Below are 18,026 nucleotides of genomic sequence, written 5' to 3' on the forward strand. Positions count from 1 at the left end.
TAATGATTGTAAGGAGTTTCTGGGTATATATTTACTGACAATTTGTAGTTGTGACTGACTATAGTGAGTCTACCCAAGCAGACAAATTAGATGTCTCTTGGTATAGCAGGACCAGGAGGTGTGTCTTTCAAAAGAGTTCTTCCTAACCCCTCCCATCGCTCCCTTTCTAACGTTAACCTCAGTCATTTTTTCGAGGGGTACAAGACCTCAGTTATTCTTCTGGCGATTTGCCCACACAGACATAGATCCAGACACTGGAACCTCAGGGCAGTGTGTTCTCTCAATCTCTCACCTAGCTGGGTATCCTGTACTGCTGCCATACTCTACTCTCCTTTGACATCCACTCCTCACAAGGACCTCAGGTAGGTGCAGCGTTTCTGTCACATTACAGTGCCACTGTACACTCTTACAAAGAAGGGTTCTAAAACGGTTCTTCGCCTGTCCCCATAGGTGAACCCTTTTTYATTCCATGTAGAACCCTTTTGGGTTCCATATATAACCCTTTTGGGTTCCATGTAGAACCACGTGTAGGAAGGGGTTATTCAAAGGGTTCTCCTCTGGGGACAGCTGAAGAACCCTTAAAGGTTCTAGTTCTAGCACCTTTTTTTCTAATAGTGTTCACAATATCAGCCTGAATGATAGTGGATGATCACAAGTGTAATGGTGTCTACCTGAAACCTGTGGAAGTTAGCCTTCTTTATTACTCCAGACCATTAGTTGTTTGATTGGCTGCAACCATATGTGAGAATGTAGTGGTGAATGACCTCTTTAGATCATTTTACATTTTGGTAACTACAACTGTAATGCTACAGTTATAGTCAATGACTAGATGGTTTAATTATTTCTACACAGACAAGTGTATACTTATCAACATGTGTTGTGGAGGAGTAATGGTGCATGGATGTTCATGGATGTGAATTTATCAAGCATTTTCATTTAATGAATAGACTTTTTAATTAGAAAAATGTTACTTTACAACTTTTAAGGAAATAGTTGTGTTGTTGTTGTTGCAGTGATAGCATTGATTTATTCTGCACTGTTTGTTATTAAGAGAAGTTCCATGACGGTGGTTTTCTATGGTCCGCTGMGTAGTAGTCAGCAGTAATTGTGCGACAACATATTTCTATTAATCAGATGAGATTAGGGTTGGTGTTCCGTCGTATCACTGGTGCTGGGTATATTTAGTATGACAATAATGTGCTCTATCTGATTTTCTCAGACTCTATCAGACCCTATCAGGCTCCTCTTTCCTCTTATCACAAGTTAATAAAGATATGGGTCAACATTGTCTCTACTACTAACAACATGCACTGTGTGTTCCAGAGCAGACACTACTTCTGTTATTTCCAGAGATGTATCATTTGTTTTGGTTAGAAGCACTCTCTGTTACATTATATAATCAATTAGCCACAACAGTGAATGTGATAATGACGTAGAAATAGGTGGGCAAACAACTGTGATCGCCGGTCATGGTGAAAAAAGTAACGCTTCCAATACTTTAAATGTTTTTTCCTGCAAAAAGTGTGGAAACTGTAGGGGGGGTTAACTGTGTTTATTTGCGTTTACCCTCCACTACACAATAAACTCATTTATACTAGGCTTATGCACTTTATATTATGCTAAATTGTCACTGAACTACATCAAKTTATCTAGATGCTGAACATCTAGATTATTGCCATCTAATGAACTGTTTTCAATTTCATTATTACATTTGTATTTGRTTTCCTTAGAACTCACATTCTGTTTTGACATTTAACCTTTATTTAACTAGGAAAGTCAGTTAAGAAAAAAWTCTTATTTACAATGATGGCCTACACCGGCCAAACCCGGACGACGCTGGGCCAATTGTGCGCCGCCCTATGGGACTCCCAATCACGGCCGGTTGTGATACAGCCTGGATTCAAACAAGGGTGTCTGTAGTGACAACCCTAGCACAGAGATGCAGRYCCTTAGGCCGCTGCGCCACTTGTGAGCCCTAAATAGGAATTCCTATAAAGGTCATTGGTTGTAAGCAAACGTTTGTTCACTGTTTGTAGTTACAGATAGGCCTATTTATTTTTAGGGTCTACTTTCAGCCACAGTCAAATGAGGATCCTTGAAAGGGAAGTTTGAAAACCTGCTGCTGTTGAGTGACCTTCATGTCTTGAAGTTACATGTGTTTCTTGAAAATGGCAGCCTCACAAAAAACAGTATTTGTAAACACTTCACATCAGCCTACTGAGATGCTGGTACTGTCTYGTTGTTGCTATAGCTCCTAATCAGSTTCCAACTAGGATCTATTCACTGTGACTCCCTAGGTTTCTCCTAATCCTTTCTGTTGTTTCAGAGTTAGTGGTTATCTCTGTAAGCATGGAGGATTCCTCTGAACAGTCTCACTGGGTGTCTCCGGCTCTGCTCAGCTCTGATCCCCTGGCCAGCTTCTCCTCAGAGCCTGGCTTACTARCTCCAGGAGAGGAGGGAGAGCCCTTCTTCTCCAACCCTGAGACTGACTTCACCAGCCTTCCCTCCTACTTCTCCAACCCCAGCCACAGCAGGGCTCCATCAGTCTACAGACAGAGCTCAGGTCAGAAGCGAGGAACATAACATAACATAACTTTAAAACATTTATGTTGACCTTTCATAGTGTAAATTAATATTGAATTTAAAATAATGCACAGTTTCTGTAATCAGGGACTCCCCTGACAACTGTTCCCTTCTACTGTTTCTCTCTCATACAGTTCGCCAGGTGTACTCCTCGCCCTCTCTCCTGAGCAACCTTCAATGGCTGGATGGCCCTGGGAGCCACTCTCTGACCTCTCCATACAACCCATCATCCTCTACCTGGACCAGCAACCCTTTCACTAAGACTCCTCTGCACCCATACACCCCAACCTCCCTTTATGCCTCCAGCGCCACATCCTCGTTCACCTCCAGAGATGGGTACTCCTCTCCAGGTAGGGATGGCAAGGAGAGTCCCAGGCTTCAGGAGGCCCTGAAGGCCGAGCGCTTGAGTCCTTTGGGTGGAGGTGGTGGAAGCAGTTTTCTGAATCTGACTTCTGCTGCTGGGAGTGTGTGCACACCATCTCCCCACTCCCATTCACACATGCTGGGCCCCTACAGCTCGTACATGACCTCTCCACAGGACTACACAATGGCAGGCCTCTACTCCTCCCCAGGGGCATGGATGAGCCCCTCCTCCTACTCCCCCAAACTACGTAATAAGATGAGGCTGTCTCCACCAGGTGAGCATCATGCATCATATCCATGCTATCCCATCTAAGTAATTTTACTCTGTCCTCTGAACGTCCTGTGGGATTCCAGATAATTATTTGTGTGTCTGTGTTTGTGGCAGAGGCCAGAGAGTGTGTCAACTGTGGAGCCACTGCCACTCCTCTATGGCGTCGAGATGGAACAGGACACTACCTGTGTAACGCCTGTGGGCTTTACCACAAGATGAATGGCCAAAATCGTCCCCTGATCCGACCAAAGAAAAGACTGGTATGATATGGCATAAGGACCGGATAAGATATGATAATAATCAGTRGTAAATTCCATGGTGTTGACATGCCAATCAATTGATCGAAAAACACAATGAATCCAAATAAACATTGGAGCTCATCTTTAATCTACAGAATTGACTTATCTTTCTCTCTCTCTGTTTCAGATTGTCAGCAAGCGGGCCGGGACTCAATGTGCCAACTGTCACACCAGCACCACCACGCTYTGGAGACGGAACGCCAGGGGCGAGCCTGTGTGCAACGCCTGTGGACTCTACTTCAAGCTGCACAACGTGAGTCAATGAACAAGATACATTTACTGTTCTCAATTAGCTAGAGAACTACTATTACTATTTGTAGCTAACACTTCCTCGGTGATTGAAACAGTAAAACGCCACACAACCCCAAGCTACTGATTCTGAACCCAAGTCATTGAACATAAACTTGAACTGAAACTCTACATTTTAACCTCAATAGAGATGTTTTTWTTTTTAAATCTACCTCCTGTAGTATAGTAGTATCAGGTTAATACTGGAGAAAGAGAATGTACTAATTTATGTATGTGAAATTAAGGCACACTTCTCTTTTGACAGGTCAACAGACCCCTTACTATGAAGAAAGATGGTATCCAAACACGAAACCGTAAAGCGTCCAACAAGAACAAGAAGGGCAAGAAGAGCGCCATGTTGGAGCAATACCCTGACCTTTCACAGGGTCCCCCCCTCGATGACCACGGGGGCCCCTACTCCCTGTGTCCGGGGCCACAGCTCTCCTACAGCCACACCCCTCACTTCCTCTCCCCACCCTCCGGCCTGCACCCGTCTGCCAGCCTGTCTTACACCCATCACCCAAACACTGGRATGGTGCCCACACTGGTGTGAAACAGACCTAGGCATATGCAGACCCATAAAGGCAACATACAGCACATACAGCACATACAGTACAGACACAAACTCGCCTACTGAGGAATAGCTTCTTTGTAGCAATGGATGCCTTGTACATAAATGCATTTATACTTTTTTCCTTCCAATTTTATGTGTGAAGTTGATCTTGTCTTAACACTGGACATAATACTGCACATTTTACAAGATCAAAAAAGAAAAACTTTATTGGAAGGATTTGATTGTATTTTGTTAAAGGCATATTCTATTTTTATGAAAACTAAAACTTTAAAAGTAAAGTTTAAACTTCCCACTGTAATCATTGATACGGGTAACACTGGTATGAACTTGTATCTGTATTTCGTAAATACGTACCGAATTSTGTGGACTAAAGTTACCATATCCCTTTTCAAATGTTTATGATTTTAGTTGAAGGTGAATGGGCATTAAAATGTGAATTGTTTTGTATTTGCTACATTTCTATATTTGTAATTTCTTACAAGCTCCTCATAAACAATAAAACATGAATGGTAAAATTAAGAAAACTGTTTCTGATTATTTACTATACAAATACCTGGGTTTGAGACACACGTTTATCGTTTTCAATGTGTAAATGGTATTTAAATTTTCTGCACTCTTTCAGGTGCTGTGGTGAGTCACTATAGTGGCATTGTACTTTCACTCARTGAGGTATAATGGTGTCTTTGTCCAGGCTCTGTTGGAGGTAAGGACTGACAGTGGAATTGTATTYGGAGCACCGGACATGCAAATCCTCAGTTTTCCATTAAGCAGCGGTAAAGTGACAAAACATTCAACTCAAGTGAGAAAGGTGTGCCAGGTTCTACATTTAGATTGATGTGGCATTACCTACCGTTAGGTCAACAAAAATCGACACACAAGCTGGTACACACACACACACAACTAAAAATAACTATATGAAGAAGTGTAATATTCTATATTTTARGGAGTCGTGGCTGAACAAGGACATGGATAATATACATATCGCTGGCTTTTCCATGCATCGTCAAGACTGGTCGGCAGCCTCGGGTACGATGAGGGGGAGGGGTGTGTCTCTTTGTTAAGAAAAGCTGATGCGAGATCTCTAATGTTAAGGAAGTCTCGAGTGGATGCTAAACTACAGGACTGTTTCGAWAGCACAGACTGGAATATGTTCCGGGATTCATCCAATAACATTGAGGAGTTTACCACATCAGTTACCGGCTTCATTGATAAGTGCTTCGACAACATCGTACGTACATATCCCACCCAGAAGCCATGGATTACAGGCAACATCCGCACTGAGCTAACGGCTAGAGCTGCCGCTTTCATGCAAGACACTAATCCAGAAGCTTATAAGAAATCCTGCAACGACCTCTGACGAGCCATCAAACAGGCAAAGCATAAATACAGGACTAAGATCGAATCCTACTATGCCGGCTCTAATGCTCGTCGGATGTTGCAGGGCTTGCAAACTATCTCGGATTACAAAGGGAAACCCAGCCGCGAATTGCCCACTGACGAGCTTAATGCCTTCTATGCTCGCTCTGAGGCAAGCAACACTGAACCATGCATGAGAAAGCACCAGCTGTTCCAGACGACTTTGTGATCTTGCTCTCCGTTGCCAATGTGAGTAAGACCTTAAACAGGTTAACATTCACAAAGCCGCAGGGACAGATTACCAGGACGCGTACTCAGAACACGCGCTGACCAGCTGGCAAGTGTCTTCACTAACATTTTGTAAAACCTACATGTTTCAAGCAGACCACCATAGTCCCTGTGCCCCAGAACGCCAAGGTAACCTGTCTAAATGACTATCGCCGTAGCACTTACATCTGTTGCCATYAAATGCTTTGAAAGGCTGGTCATGGCTCATATCAACACCATCATCCCAGACACCCTAGACCCACACCAATTTGCATATCGCCCCACAAATCCACAGGTGACGCAATCTTTATTGCACTCCACACTGCCCTCTCCCACACGGACAAGAGGAACACATATGTGAGAATGCTGTTCATCGACTACAGCTTAGCGTTCAACACTATAGTGCCCTCAAAGATCATCACTAATCTCAGGACCCTGGGACTGAACACCCTTTGTAACTCGATGCCGGACCCCCTCACGGGCCGCCTCTAGGTTATGAGAGTAGGCATCAACACATCTGCCATGCTGACCCTCAACATGGGGGCCCCTCAGGGTTAATGTGCTTAGTCCCCTACTGTTCTCCATCMTCAACACCATCATTAKGTTTTCTGACGACTTGACGGTGYTAGGCCTGATCKCCGATGACGAAGAGACAGCCTATAGGGAGGTCAGTGACCTGGAAATGTGGTACCAGGGGCTGTAGTGGAGCAGGTTGAGAGCTTCAAGTTCRTCAGTGTCCACATCACTAAGGAATTAACATGGTCCACAAACACCAACACAGTCGTGAAGAAGGCATAACAACYCCTCTTCCCCCACAGGAGGCTGGAAAGATTTGCCATGGGCCTCAGATTCTCAAAACGTTATACAGCTGCACCACTGAGAGCATCTTGACTGGCTGCATCACCGCTTGATATGGCAACTGCTTGGCATTTGACTGCAAGACGCTACAGAGGGTAGTGCATAAGGCCAAGTACATCACTGGGGCCGAGCTCCCTGCCATCCAGGACCTCTATACCAGGTGGTGTCATAGGAAGGCCTTAAAAATGGTTAAACACTCCAGCCACCCAAGACTATTCTCTCTGCTACCGCACAGCAAGCCGTACCGATGCACCAACATTGGAACCAACAGCACCCTGAACAGCTTCTATCCCTATGCCATGAGACTACTAAATAGTTAACCAAATAGCTACCCGGACTATCTGCATTGACACTTTTTGCACTCTTTTGACTCATCACATAAGTTGCTGATACTGTTTATTATCTATCCTATTGCCTAGTCATTTTACCCCTACCTATATGTACAGTGCATACAGACCCCTTGACTTTTTCCACTTTGTTATGTTATTATTATTTTTATTTTTTTACCTCATCAATCTACACACAATACCCCATAATGACAAAGCAAAAACAGGTTTTAAGAAATGTTTGCTAATTTATATATTTTTGAAAATATGATATTTCAGTTACATAAGTACTCAGACCCTTTACTCAGTACTTTGTTGAAGCACTTTTGGCAGCGATTACAGCCTTGAGTATTCTTGGGTATGAAGCTACAAGTTTGGTACACCTGTATTTGGGGAGTTTCTCCCATTCTTCTCTGCAGATCCGCTCAAGCTCTGTCAGGTTGGATGGGGAGTGCCGCTGCACAGCTATTTTCAGGTCTCTCCAGAGATGTTCGATCGGGTTCAAGTCCAGGCTCTGGCTGGGCCACTCAAGGACATTCAGAGACTTTTCCCGATCCACTCCTGTGTTTTCTTGGCTGTGTGCTTAGGGTCGTTGTCCTGTTGGAAGGTGAACCTTCGCCCCAGCCTGAGGTGAACATTTCGCCCCAGTCTGGAGTAGGTTTTCATCAAGGATCTCTCTGTACATTGCTCCGTTCATCTTTGCCTCAATCCTGATTAGTCTCCCAGTCCCTGCCGCTGAAAAACATCCCAAAGCATGATGCTGCCACCACCATGCTTCACCGTAGGGATGATGCCAGGTTTCCTCCAGACGAGACGCTAGGGCATTCAGGCCAAAGACATCAATCTTGGTTTCATCAGACCAGAGATTCTTGTTTCTCATGGTCAGAGTCCTTTAGGTGCCTTTTGGCAAACTCCAAGTAGGCTGTCGTGCCTTTTACTGAGGAGTGTCTTGGTGGAGTGCTGCAGAGATGGTTCTCCTTCTTGAAGGTTCTCCCATCTCCACAGAGGAATTCTGGAGCTCTGTCAGAGTGACCATCGGGTTCTTGGTCACCTCCCTGACCAAGGCCCTTCTCCCCTGATTGCTCAGTTTGGCTTGATTGATGGAGTGCTGACCGGGCGGTCAGGTCTAGGAAGAGTCTTGGTGATTCCAAACTTCTTCCATTTAAGAATGATGTACACTTCCTAAGATCTGTGCCTCGACACAATCCTGTCTCGGAGCTCTACGGAAAATTCCTTTGACCTCATGGCTTGGTTTTTGCTCTGATATGCACTGTCAACTGTGGGACCTTAAATAGACAGGTGTGTGCCTTTCCAAATCATGTCCAATCAATTGAATTTACCACAGGGGGACTCCAGTCAAGTTGTAGAAACATCTCAAGGATGATCAATGGAAACAGGATGCACCTGAGCTCAATTTTMAGTCTCATAGAAAAGGGTCTGAATACTTGTGAAAATAAGGTATTTTTGTTTTTTATTTTTAATACATTTTCAAAAAATGGAATGCAAAAAGGTAATGTATAAACAACAATCATAATGTGCTTTGTAATGAATCAGGGACAAATATGATATTKAAGTTGTATATACTGATTAAAATTTCCTTACAGATGTAGCCAAAGGCAAAATCAATATCATGTGCTAATATCTAACTGTAAGTTGCTCTGGATAAAAGTGTCTGCTAAATGACTCAAATGTAAAACCTTTTTTTTTGTAACATAGCTGAACTAGACTAAATTATACATATTGGTATGGACAAGTATAGCCCAATATAATGTAGAAGTTGTGACCTCGAAAGTGTATTTTTCAGTCCGTGGTGGGGAGTAGGGTTGGGGTTGTTCAGTACAGTGGCTGTCTGACTACTGATACCTTATCATTGAAGCCACACACTGTAAACCACCCACCTGCTGCCAAAAGCCACTCATACACACTCCCCCRGCAGTTACTCACTCAGAGGCTCTGCAGAGCACACAGGTACTAAGCCCAATGCCCATGCATGCTGAGGACTGATCTAACAATAAACAGACTAATCAATCTAAACAGACCAATCAATTGAGCAATAATGATTATTACAGTAATAATGATCAAATGATAATATAAAGCTAATAAATGGTAGTATGATAGCAGTCACTTTTAAATCAAAAACTAAATCAAGCTATTCATGAGGCATGACCATAAAGAAGGCTACAGTTGTGAGCACCTRTCTGCATAGAAGTTTTCTTACTTCACTATTGCTGTATATTTCTTGCACTTCACACTACATGTCATGCTTTCAACCTACACAAGCGGTGGACACAAATCCACACACATAGATTCAATGGACCAGATCTAGATGTAAACATTAATTTGCATAGTTGTGTCTTTATTTATGCAACATCCTGTTTCAGCCTTGTCAACACACCACCCTGTTGCAAGAAGAACCAGTGAACATCTGGACATGCCACCTAGGCTCAAGCTTACATCCACTTTCATTATGAGAGGGGTCATAATCATCTTTAGCCTGCTTTTACATATCCAAAAAACYAACTTCATACAGTATGACTTCCAGGACTCTGATGTCCTGGGCTCTCTGACCATAGTGTCAAGATCATGTATAGCAGCGTTGGGCTCAATTCAGAATTGAATTGAGAATGCCTCATAAATTCTAATTAAATGATTGAATTTGAATTGAAGTAGTCAACAGGATACAGAATTGCAATTTTAATTTGAATAAAAGGAAATTMAATTMAATTCAGTGAAATTCAATTCAATTCAAATGCCTCTTCTAGGTGTAGTCTATACAAATATACACATTGTACATAAAACATCAAACATGTCGTTATATACAGCACCAGTCAAAGGTTTGGACACACCTACACATTCAAGGGTTTTTCTTAATTCTCACTATTTTCTAGAATAACGTAGAATAATACTGAAGACATCAAAACTATTAAATAACATATATGGAATCATGTAGTATGCAAAAAAYTGTTAAACAAATCAAAATAGAATTTATATTTGAGATTCTTCAAAGTAGCCACCCTTTGCATGTAACGTCTGCTTCCAACTCACACTCTCAAACACTTAGATCCCCTGAACGCAGCTCACTTTCCAGCTCACACTCTCAAACACATAGATCKCCTGAACGCAGCTCACTCTCCAGATCCCAATCACCTGAATTCTGATCACCTGTTCACACACCTGTATGTCATTTTCACACACTATTTAGTTCAGTCTTTTTGCACCCCATCATTGTGAGATATTGTTTGTTTTGTGACACACTTCTATTTGGAGCGCTGGGCTTCCTGTAAGTTATCCTCCCGTGTATGATAGTTTTTGCCTGCCTCACTAACGACGCCTGTACCTTAGCCTATCGGATTTCCTGTTATCAACCTATTGCCTCATCTCCCCAACGATGTTACTTGCCTTTTCTCTGCCTATACTGTTGCCTTTTTGGACCCCCTGTGTATGACCTTCTGCCTGCCCCTGGACSCAGCTACCTGCCTCCTCCAGTGGTCCTTTACAATAAACACCTGCTGCACCCTGCGCTTGAAAACAGCTCCCTGTCTTCCATCGTGTTCATTACATTGCCTTGATGACAGCTTTGCACACTCTTGGCATTCTCTCAACCAGCTTCATGAAGTAGTCACCTGGAATGCATTTAAATTAACAGGTGTGCCTTGAATTTCTTTCCTTAATGCATTTGAACCAATAAGTTGTTGTGACAAGGTAGGGGTGGTATACAGAAGATAGCCCTATTAGGTAAAATACGAAGTCCATATTATGGCAAGAACAGCTCAAATAAGCAAAGAGAAATGACAGTCCATCATTACTTTAAGACATGAAGGTCAGTCAATCTGGAAAATTTCAAGAACTTTGAAAGTTTCTTCAAGTGCAGCTGCAAAAACCATCAAGCACTATGATAAAACTGGCTTTCATGAGGACCGCCACAGGAAAGGAAGACCCAGGGTTACCTCTGCTGSAGAGGATAAGTTCATTAGAGTTAACTGCTTCAAATTGCAGCCCAAATAAACGCTTCAGAGTTCAAGTAACAGACACATCTCAACATCAACTGTTCAGAGGAGAATGCGTGAATCAGGCCTTCATGGTRGAATTGCTGCAAAGAAACCACCACTAAAGGACACCAATAAGAAGAGACTTGCCTGGGCCAAGAAACACGAGCAATGAACATTAGACCGGTGGAAATCTGTCCTTTGATCTGATGAGTCCGAACTTGAGATTTTGGTTCCAACCGCCATGTCTTTGTGAGACGCAGAGTAGATGAACGGATGATCTCTGCATGTGTGGTTCCCAATGTGAAGCATGGAGGAGGAGGTGTGATGGTGCTTTGCTGGTGACTCTGTGATTTATTTAGAAATTAAGGCACACTTAACTAGCATGGCTACCACTGCATTCTGCAGCGATATGCCATCCCATCTGGTTTGCACTTAGTGSGACTATCGTTTGTTTTTCAACAGGACAATGACCCAACCCACCTCCAGGRTGTGTAAGAGCTATTTGACCAAGAAGGAGGAGAGTGATAGAGTGCTACATCAGATGACCTGGCCTCCACAATCCCCCAACCTCAACCCAAATGAGATGGTTTGGGATGAGTTTGACCGCAGAGTGAAGGAAAAGAAGCCAACAAGTACTCAGCATAGACTTTTGGAAAAGCATTCCAGGTGAAGCCGGTTGAGAGAATACTAAGCGTGTGCAAGGTGTCATCAAGGCAAAGGGGGTCTACTTTGAATTATCTCAAATATAAAATATATTTTGAGTTAACACTTTTTTGGTTACTGATTCCATGTTATTTCATAGTTTTGATGTTTTCACTGTTATTCCACAATGTAGAAAATAGTAAAAATAAAGAAAAACCCTTAATGAGTAGGTGTGTCTAAACTTTTGACTGGTACTGTATATGCATATAAATATTGCTGAAACAATTGATTTTCAGGACAAACTCTTAATGAATGATCAAGGAAATAAAAACCTGTGTGTGACTATTCTTAGTTATTATATTTCATTAATCACATTTTTTTCAACATGGGAAAAATACTAAATTTACCAGAATGCATTAGTTTCACCCTCAGGTTGACCCTGAGGACTTAAACAATAAGCCAAACAAATGAAAGGGTTGGTGGAAATATAATGGTCCATTCTAAGCACTAAGGTTAAAAGAGTATATCAACATTGTTTCCAGAGAAAAGTGATATATTCTTTGGTGTATGGAAGTGTGACCTGTCAGATTCAATGAAACTCTCATGTGCTATGACTGAATTTCTTTGAACTTCACTGAATTAAATGATTCTTCCTGTTACTAAAACTCAAATTGTATATCCTGTGGGGTGTGACTAATTAAATTCAAATTTCAACTCATGAGTTGAATGGGAGTCAATTCCAAAATTCTGAATTGAGGCCAAGCCTGATGTATAGAGAAGAGGCCTTTATTTCCCATAAATATCACTCATTATATACAGTATATTCCCGACACATATTCTCTATAATAATATAGTTTTGAATACAAAAATCTGCTTCGGGCTAATTCCGCTCACAGTTTTGTGAGCTTTCAAAAAGAACCAAGATGCAGAGGATGAGAATATGACAAGTAAGAGTTAGATTCTCTGAGAAGCTGGTGAGTTTCCATAATTTATTTCCTTAACTGGCTTTATCCGCTGGTGTGCCTAGCTATGGTTTGCGGAAAAGGCAACAAATGACAGGGAGAGATTAGCAACCACAGGCTCGGTCCAGCCTGCTCGATATAGTCCTTCCATATCTGCCATGTCTATTCCATTCAGACTTTCAGCCTTCTTCTWTGAGAAGTCATCTCTTCGTGTATTTTGAATATCGTAGGCGCCAATGAATAGATCCAGTAGTATGTTATTATCTGGAAATACCTACAAGTTTATCAACCTATGTGATTCTTCTTCAGATTAATACATCAAACTATTCTGTACGTGCTCTTGAATAAAAATGTTGAAAAAAATAAATAAATAAATATCAACTACATTGTGTAGGATGAGAACATGAAATATACATTATTTACAACTACATACTATATATTCAAAATGAAATTCAAAGGGYTTACAATGGCTTCTTTTAATTGTGCAAAGGTAGCAGGAATTTGATTCCAAGCCAAGTTGGATGTTTCACTGCCATCAGTGTTGTAAGCCATTTCCAAACTCTCCTAGCGAAGAGCTTCGAGAGACAATGTGACATTAGCAGTATATTAGAGATACACTCTTCAGATCAACACTCTCTGGGAAACAGGACAAGGTATTCCTGATATGTTGCACAGAGTTGAGGCTGAAAAATWGTCACTCCAGAAACTGTATTTGTTGAGCACATGCACCCCCTAATGGCATATGAGAATGCAGCGTMGCCAATCTGAATTTATTACTTACTCAGTGTTCTCACTCTCTGTGTTGTACTATTGTCAGTAAATCACATAAAACAAAAACACTTAAAACATGAATATGTTTTATTATTTAGTGCATGCCTGAAACTTCAGCACAGCAAGGAAGGAACGGAACACTTAAAGAAAATGTCAAATGAAAACAGGTTTGGTTTAACTTCTTGGAGCAAACTAAATAAAAACAATATTTTAGAATCTTCAATGGTATCGGTCAAATGTTCATTTGGAAAGAATGTCTGTAGTTGGTCCTAAGGTATACAGGGTAACACACAAACCTAAAAACACGAAAACAATCTATCACACAAGCTGTATTTTTCCCATTCACTCTTAGCTTATCAGGTCCATTTAAAGCATCTCTAGTCTTGAATGCAACACCCTTAAAAACTTAAAATAAAATAAAATAAAACCAATAATATGAAAAATATCATAAAATGATATGATACGTATCACTTTTAAAATGTAAAAAGAAGGGRGCAGGACAGGAGACGTGAGTAGTAAAACAGCTCACCAAGCTACATATTGATTGCCCAAAAACTGCAATATCCAGGGCTACTAATCAGGTTTCTGTCAGTGCACAAGCAGACTGGGCTTATGTAAACAAACTTTTAAGTTCTATTTTCATTGATTTTGCGTTTATATGTGCTGGGTTTATATGTGCTGGGGGTAACGTAGATGTAGCTTCTATTCCACCACTCACTGGCATTTCTTCATGATGAGAGTGCCGACCAGTACTCCTGAAAGCAGCATCACCCCAACTAGCAGCCATTTTCTTAAGCTCTCCTGGGACCGTCGGACATCTGCAGCTGCATCTCTGCCGAAGATCTCCGCAAAACGGTCCTTTCAGGGAACAGAGAGAGSAAGATAAATACAGTGAACTATGTGTTAGCAACCCATCAGTGTACCTCAATACCCCTCTGTAGCTTCTCCTTTTAGGGTAGTCGATCATAGTATCCTCAATTTCTCAGAGAGAGTGGGTGCAGCAAACGAGGCACACACACACCATAGTGTTGACAATGAGAATGTATTTCTAAATTCCATAATAAGGATATAGAATGTGTGGATGTATAGTATCAGCTCTAACCTACCCATCCTCCTTGGCTCTGGATCCAGGGCTGGATATGGTTGTCCAGGTAGGTGGTCATCCAGTCTGCGATGCGCGTCACCAGGTGGCTCATATCCTTCTCAACACACTCAACGCACAGGGCCCCGCCGAAAGCAAACAGGCCCACCACACGACCCCAGTTGACCCCGTCCCTGAACACTTCGTCCATCACGCTCTCAAAGCTGTGGTAGGCTGTGGCAGGTGTGATGTGGAGCTGGGAGGAGAGGTCACTGAAGGCGCGGGTGTAACGCAGCTCAAACTCATCCACTGAGTCCCGTAGTGCTGCTTTCACTGCCTCAATTCCCCCCTGTGGAGAGGAAGGCTTACCCAAATTGCTTCTGCCGTTCCTGTTGTTCCCCAAAGACCCATTTGCAATGGCTTCATCCCCCTCGGTCCGTCCACTTGCACCCTCCAGCACCAACTGACAACATGGATAATTTCTCTGGGACAGTTTATAGCTTATAAAAAACACCACCAGTTCCCTGTTACTGTAAGACATATTTTCCACCTTCTATGCACCCTCTTTATCCATTGACTACACTATTTGGATTCGCAGGGCTCTCCTGCCATACCTAACACTGTAACTGGGATGTCTAGAATGAAGGCTTGCCGTCTGGCAGTTTCCTCTGGGCTGCAACAAGTAATCACACCCTGGAAGAAAAAAAACACACAGACACACACACAAATTCTCAGATGCAGAACACATGAAAACACTGTGGATTCTATTGGTCATTGTCATTAAGAATGAAACTCTCTGCCCCAGCAGCATCACGATCACCTAGAAATAATGTAATTCAATGTTATGATCTACTAGTCCTTACATAAASCAATATAGAAAGTCTTGCTAAATCCAGATCTGTTGGGTAAGGTAGAAAAAAAATCATGCATCGCCAAATAAGCCGCTGACACATGTATGAAACTAATTACYCAATTAATACCATTGACGTCAGGTAGCAAGCTAGCTGTCTTTGCTAACTAAATGCAGTGGAGGCTCCTTAGAGGAAGAAGGGGASGATCAGCCTCCTCAGTGTTTAAAATCAAAATCTACATTTTTTTGACAAAACTATACTAAATATATTTACATGTCACCAAATAATTGAATAAAACACACTGTTTCACTATGATGGACTACAGTAGCCTCAAAAGKACTCTGTAGGGTAGCACCATGGTGTACACAGAGGACAGCTAGTTTCCATCATCCTCTGGCTACACTGACTTCAATACAAACCCTAGGAGGCTCATGGTTCTCACCCCCTTCCATAAACTTACAAAGTAATTATGAGACCTTACYGAGGACGTCCTCCAACCTATCAGAGCTCTTGCAGCATGACCTGACATCTTGTCCAACCAATCAAAGAATAAGATAATGAATCTAATACTGAAAGCATAAGCTACAGCTAGCTAGCACTGCAGTGCYTGAAATGTGGTGAGTAGTTGACTGAAATAGAGAGAAAGACAATAGTTTAAAAGTTAAATTAATTTCTTCAAAACTGAATGAGAAGCAAGAGAGAGAGCGTGCTATACATTTTGTTTTATTTTTTTCACTTTAACTTACTTAGCTAGCAAATGCAGCTAGATAGCATCCCTCTGTTTGGGTAGGCTAAACTATGTTTGCTAGCTGTGTCTATCCAACACTGGAACTCTTTCAAGTCATGGTAAACTTTTGGTTTTGTTTATTTATTGCTACCGGGGCCCACTGGTGTAACTGCTAGCTAAACTGCTTCCTGACTTTACACTCACTGTACTGCATGATTGTAGTGGGTTTACTAACATGTTAGTTCTATTAGCTATGTTGACTATGACATTCGCTAATATGGTGACAACAATGTAGGCTGTGTGTAGCGGTTTGCAGTTATGATATGAKGTTTTTTTCGAGTGGTCACAGGCAGCTGATGTGCACTGAAGTCCACACATGAAGAGAAKATGTGAGAGGAGGGTGTGGCTGCTATTAAAGTGAACTGTGTTTGATCAGAGATGTATTAATTTAGCCGATTCTGTTGAAAAACGTTTCGCAAACGGAAGCAAACGGAACAAAACGGTAATAAACATCACTGCATTTGTCGAATAGAAACTCTCGTTTGCAACTGGACTAATGATTACACTAATGATTACACCCTAGATCAGCTAAATGCAGGCACGTGTGCAAGACGGTATTGAACGTGTCACTGTCACCTTGATTACTCACATTTTTCTCTCAACCTGTTGTTGCGTTGTAAACTTTCGTTCATAGGCTAGGTTGTAGCAACCTCATGATGGGTATAGGGAAAATTCGAGTATCATGTAGTAGCCGAAACCTATCGATGTTACATTGAGCTSGGTGAATGGAATACGAATGGCAGTCGTCCAATATGCTGTAATAGTAATAAGGCCATACTCATTTTAAAACGGCACCGACCGCCACAGATCTAAAGCGTTTAATTTCCACCAAACAATGCGCTTTCTTCGCTAGATAAAATGAAACGGCTAATATAGCAATTGTTTACATTATGGCACGTTTGACAAGAGTGCATAACCTAGCTCCTAGTAACAAATTGTCAAAATGTGTTTGCTTTCCTGCTGCGCAATAGCCATATAAATGGATTTCACAGCTCAAAAACAAACGTATTGAGATAAAGTTAATATCACCTGGAGTAAAAGTGACAACCAAGCAATAATTTCTCAATACGGTATGCATAAAATAAGTGAATGTATGTAGCTGAGTTATACGTATCAAATTAGCATCGTTGCTAGCAAGCTAGAAATGACAGCTTCATATATTGCTTAGCTACACTGTACAAGCTTCCGATCTCCATAGTAATATTTTATAACCCAATCATTAAAAATACCATGGTCTGTCATACTTACAATTGCAACTAAGACTGAAGTACCTTTCAAGGGAGAGGTATCGATTTTTTCAAAGGTGGATTCCTTTTTGTGCATAAAAGCATATAGAATATCGACATATTTGCAGCAGCGAAAYGGCCATTAATGCACGTTGGCCATTGGCCAGTTTTCTCAAGTAGATCGGATGTTCCGCCTTTTCACTAAATTAACAACCAATCAGACTAGGCACAACGGAAGTTGAGACCTGTGTTCAAAATGTCACAGGGCAGATATTCCGTGTTCTGATATATCAATGTATTCCCTCAGATTTTGGACAAATATTTATCTTTATAAATAATTTACTTACCCTTTCATTGAGGGTATATTACTCTGAGTTGACCTTTTCAATTTACCAAACATTTAAAGAAAATGTAACAAACATTTTTATTTTAATAAATGAATTGTGCAATGGAATAAATTTGCATAACAGAGGAGCACAATGACATGATACTAGTGTTGGTCAAATGAGAAGGTTAATTGCAAACAGCTTTA

At 41.6% G+C, this 18,026-nt stretch overlaps 2 protein-coding genes across 2 annotated transcripts; one reads left to right on the forward strand and one right to left on the reverse strand.

Annotated features, from left to right (window-relative positions):
* The first annotated feature begins 268 nt into the window (after positions 1-268).
* Positions 269-4,902, forward strand: LOC111969873 (GATA-binding factor 2-like). Its single transcript, XM_023996223.2, has 6 exons — positions 269-362; positions 2,327-2,563; positions 2,718-3,221; positions 3,332-3,477; positions 3,644-3,769; positions 4,070-4,902. Exons 2-6 carry the CDS (start codon positions 2,350-2,352, stop codon positions 4,355-4,357), a joined length of 1,278 nt encoding a protein of 425 aa, XP_023851991.1. The 5' UTR covers positions 269-362; positions 2,327-2,349; the 3' UTR covers positions 4,358-4,902.
* Positions 4,903-13,782: 8,880 nt separating this feature from the next.
* LOC111969874 (bcl-2-like protein 1) lies at positions 13,783-17,671 on the reverse strand. The gene is made up of 3 exons (XM_023996224.2): positions 17,517-17,671; positions 14,656-15,323; positions 13,783-14,407 (listed from the first exon to the last, which is right to left on the reverse strand). Exons 2-3 carry the CDS (start codon positions 15,169-15,171, stop codon positions 14,264-14,266), a joined length of 660 nt encoding a protein of 219 aa, XP_023851992.1. The 5' UTR covers positions 15,172-15,323; positions 17,517-17,671; the 3' UTR covers positions 13,783-14,263.
* Between the last annotated feature and the right edge of the window lie 355 nt (positions 17,672-18,026).

Source organism: Salvelinus sp. IW2-2015, linkage group LG11, assembly GCF_002910315.2.
Source record: "Salvelinus sp. IW2-2015 linkage group LG11, ASM291031v2, whole genome shotgun sequence".
Taxonomy (NCBI): Eukaryota; Metazoa; Chordata; class Actinopteri; order Salmoniformes; family Salmonidae; genus Salvelinus; species Salvelinus sp. IW2-2015.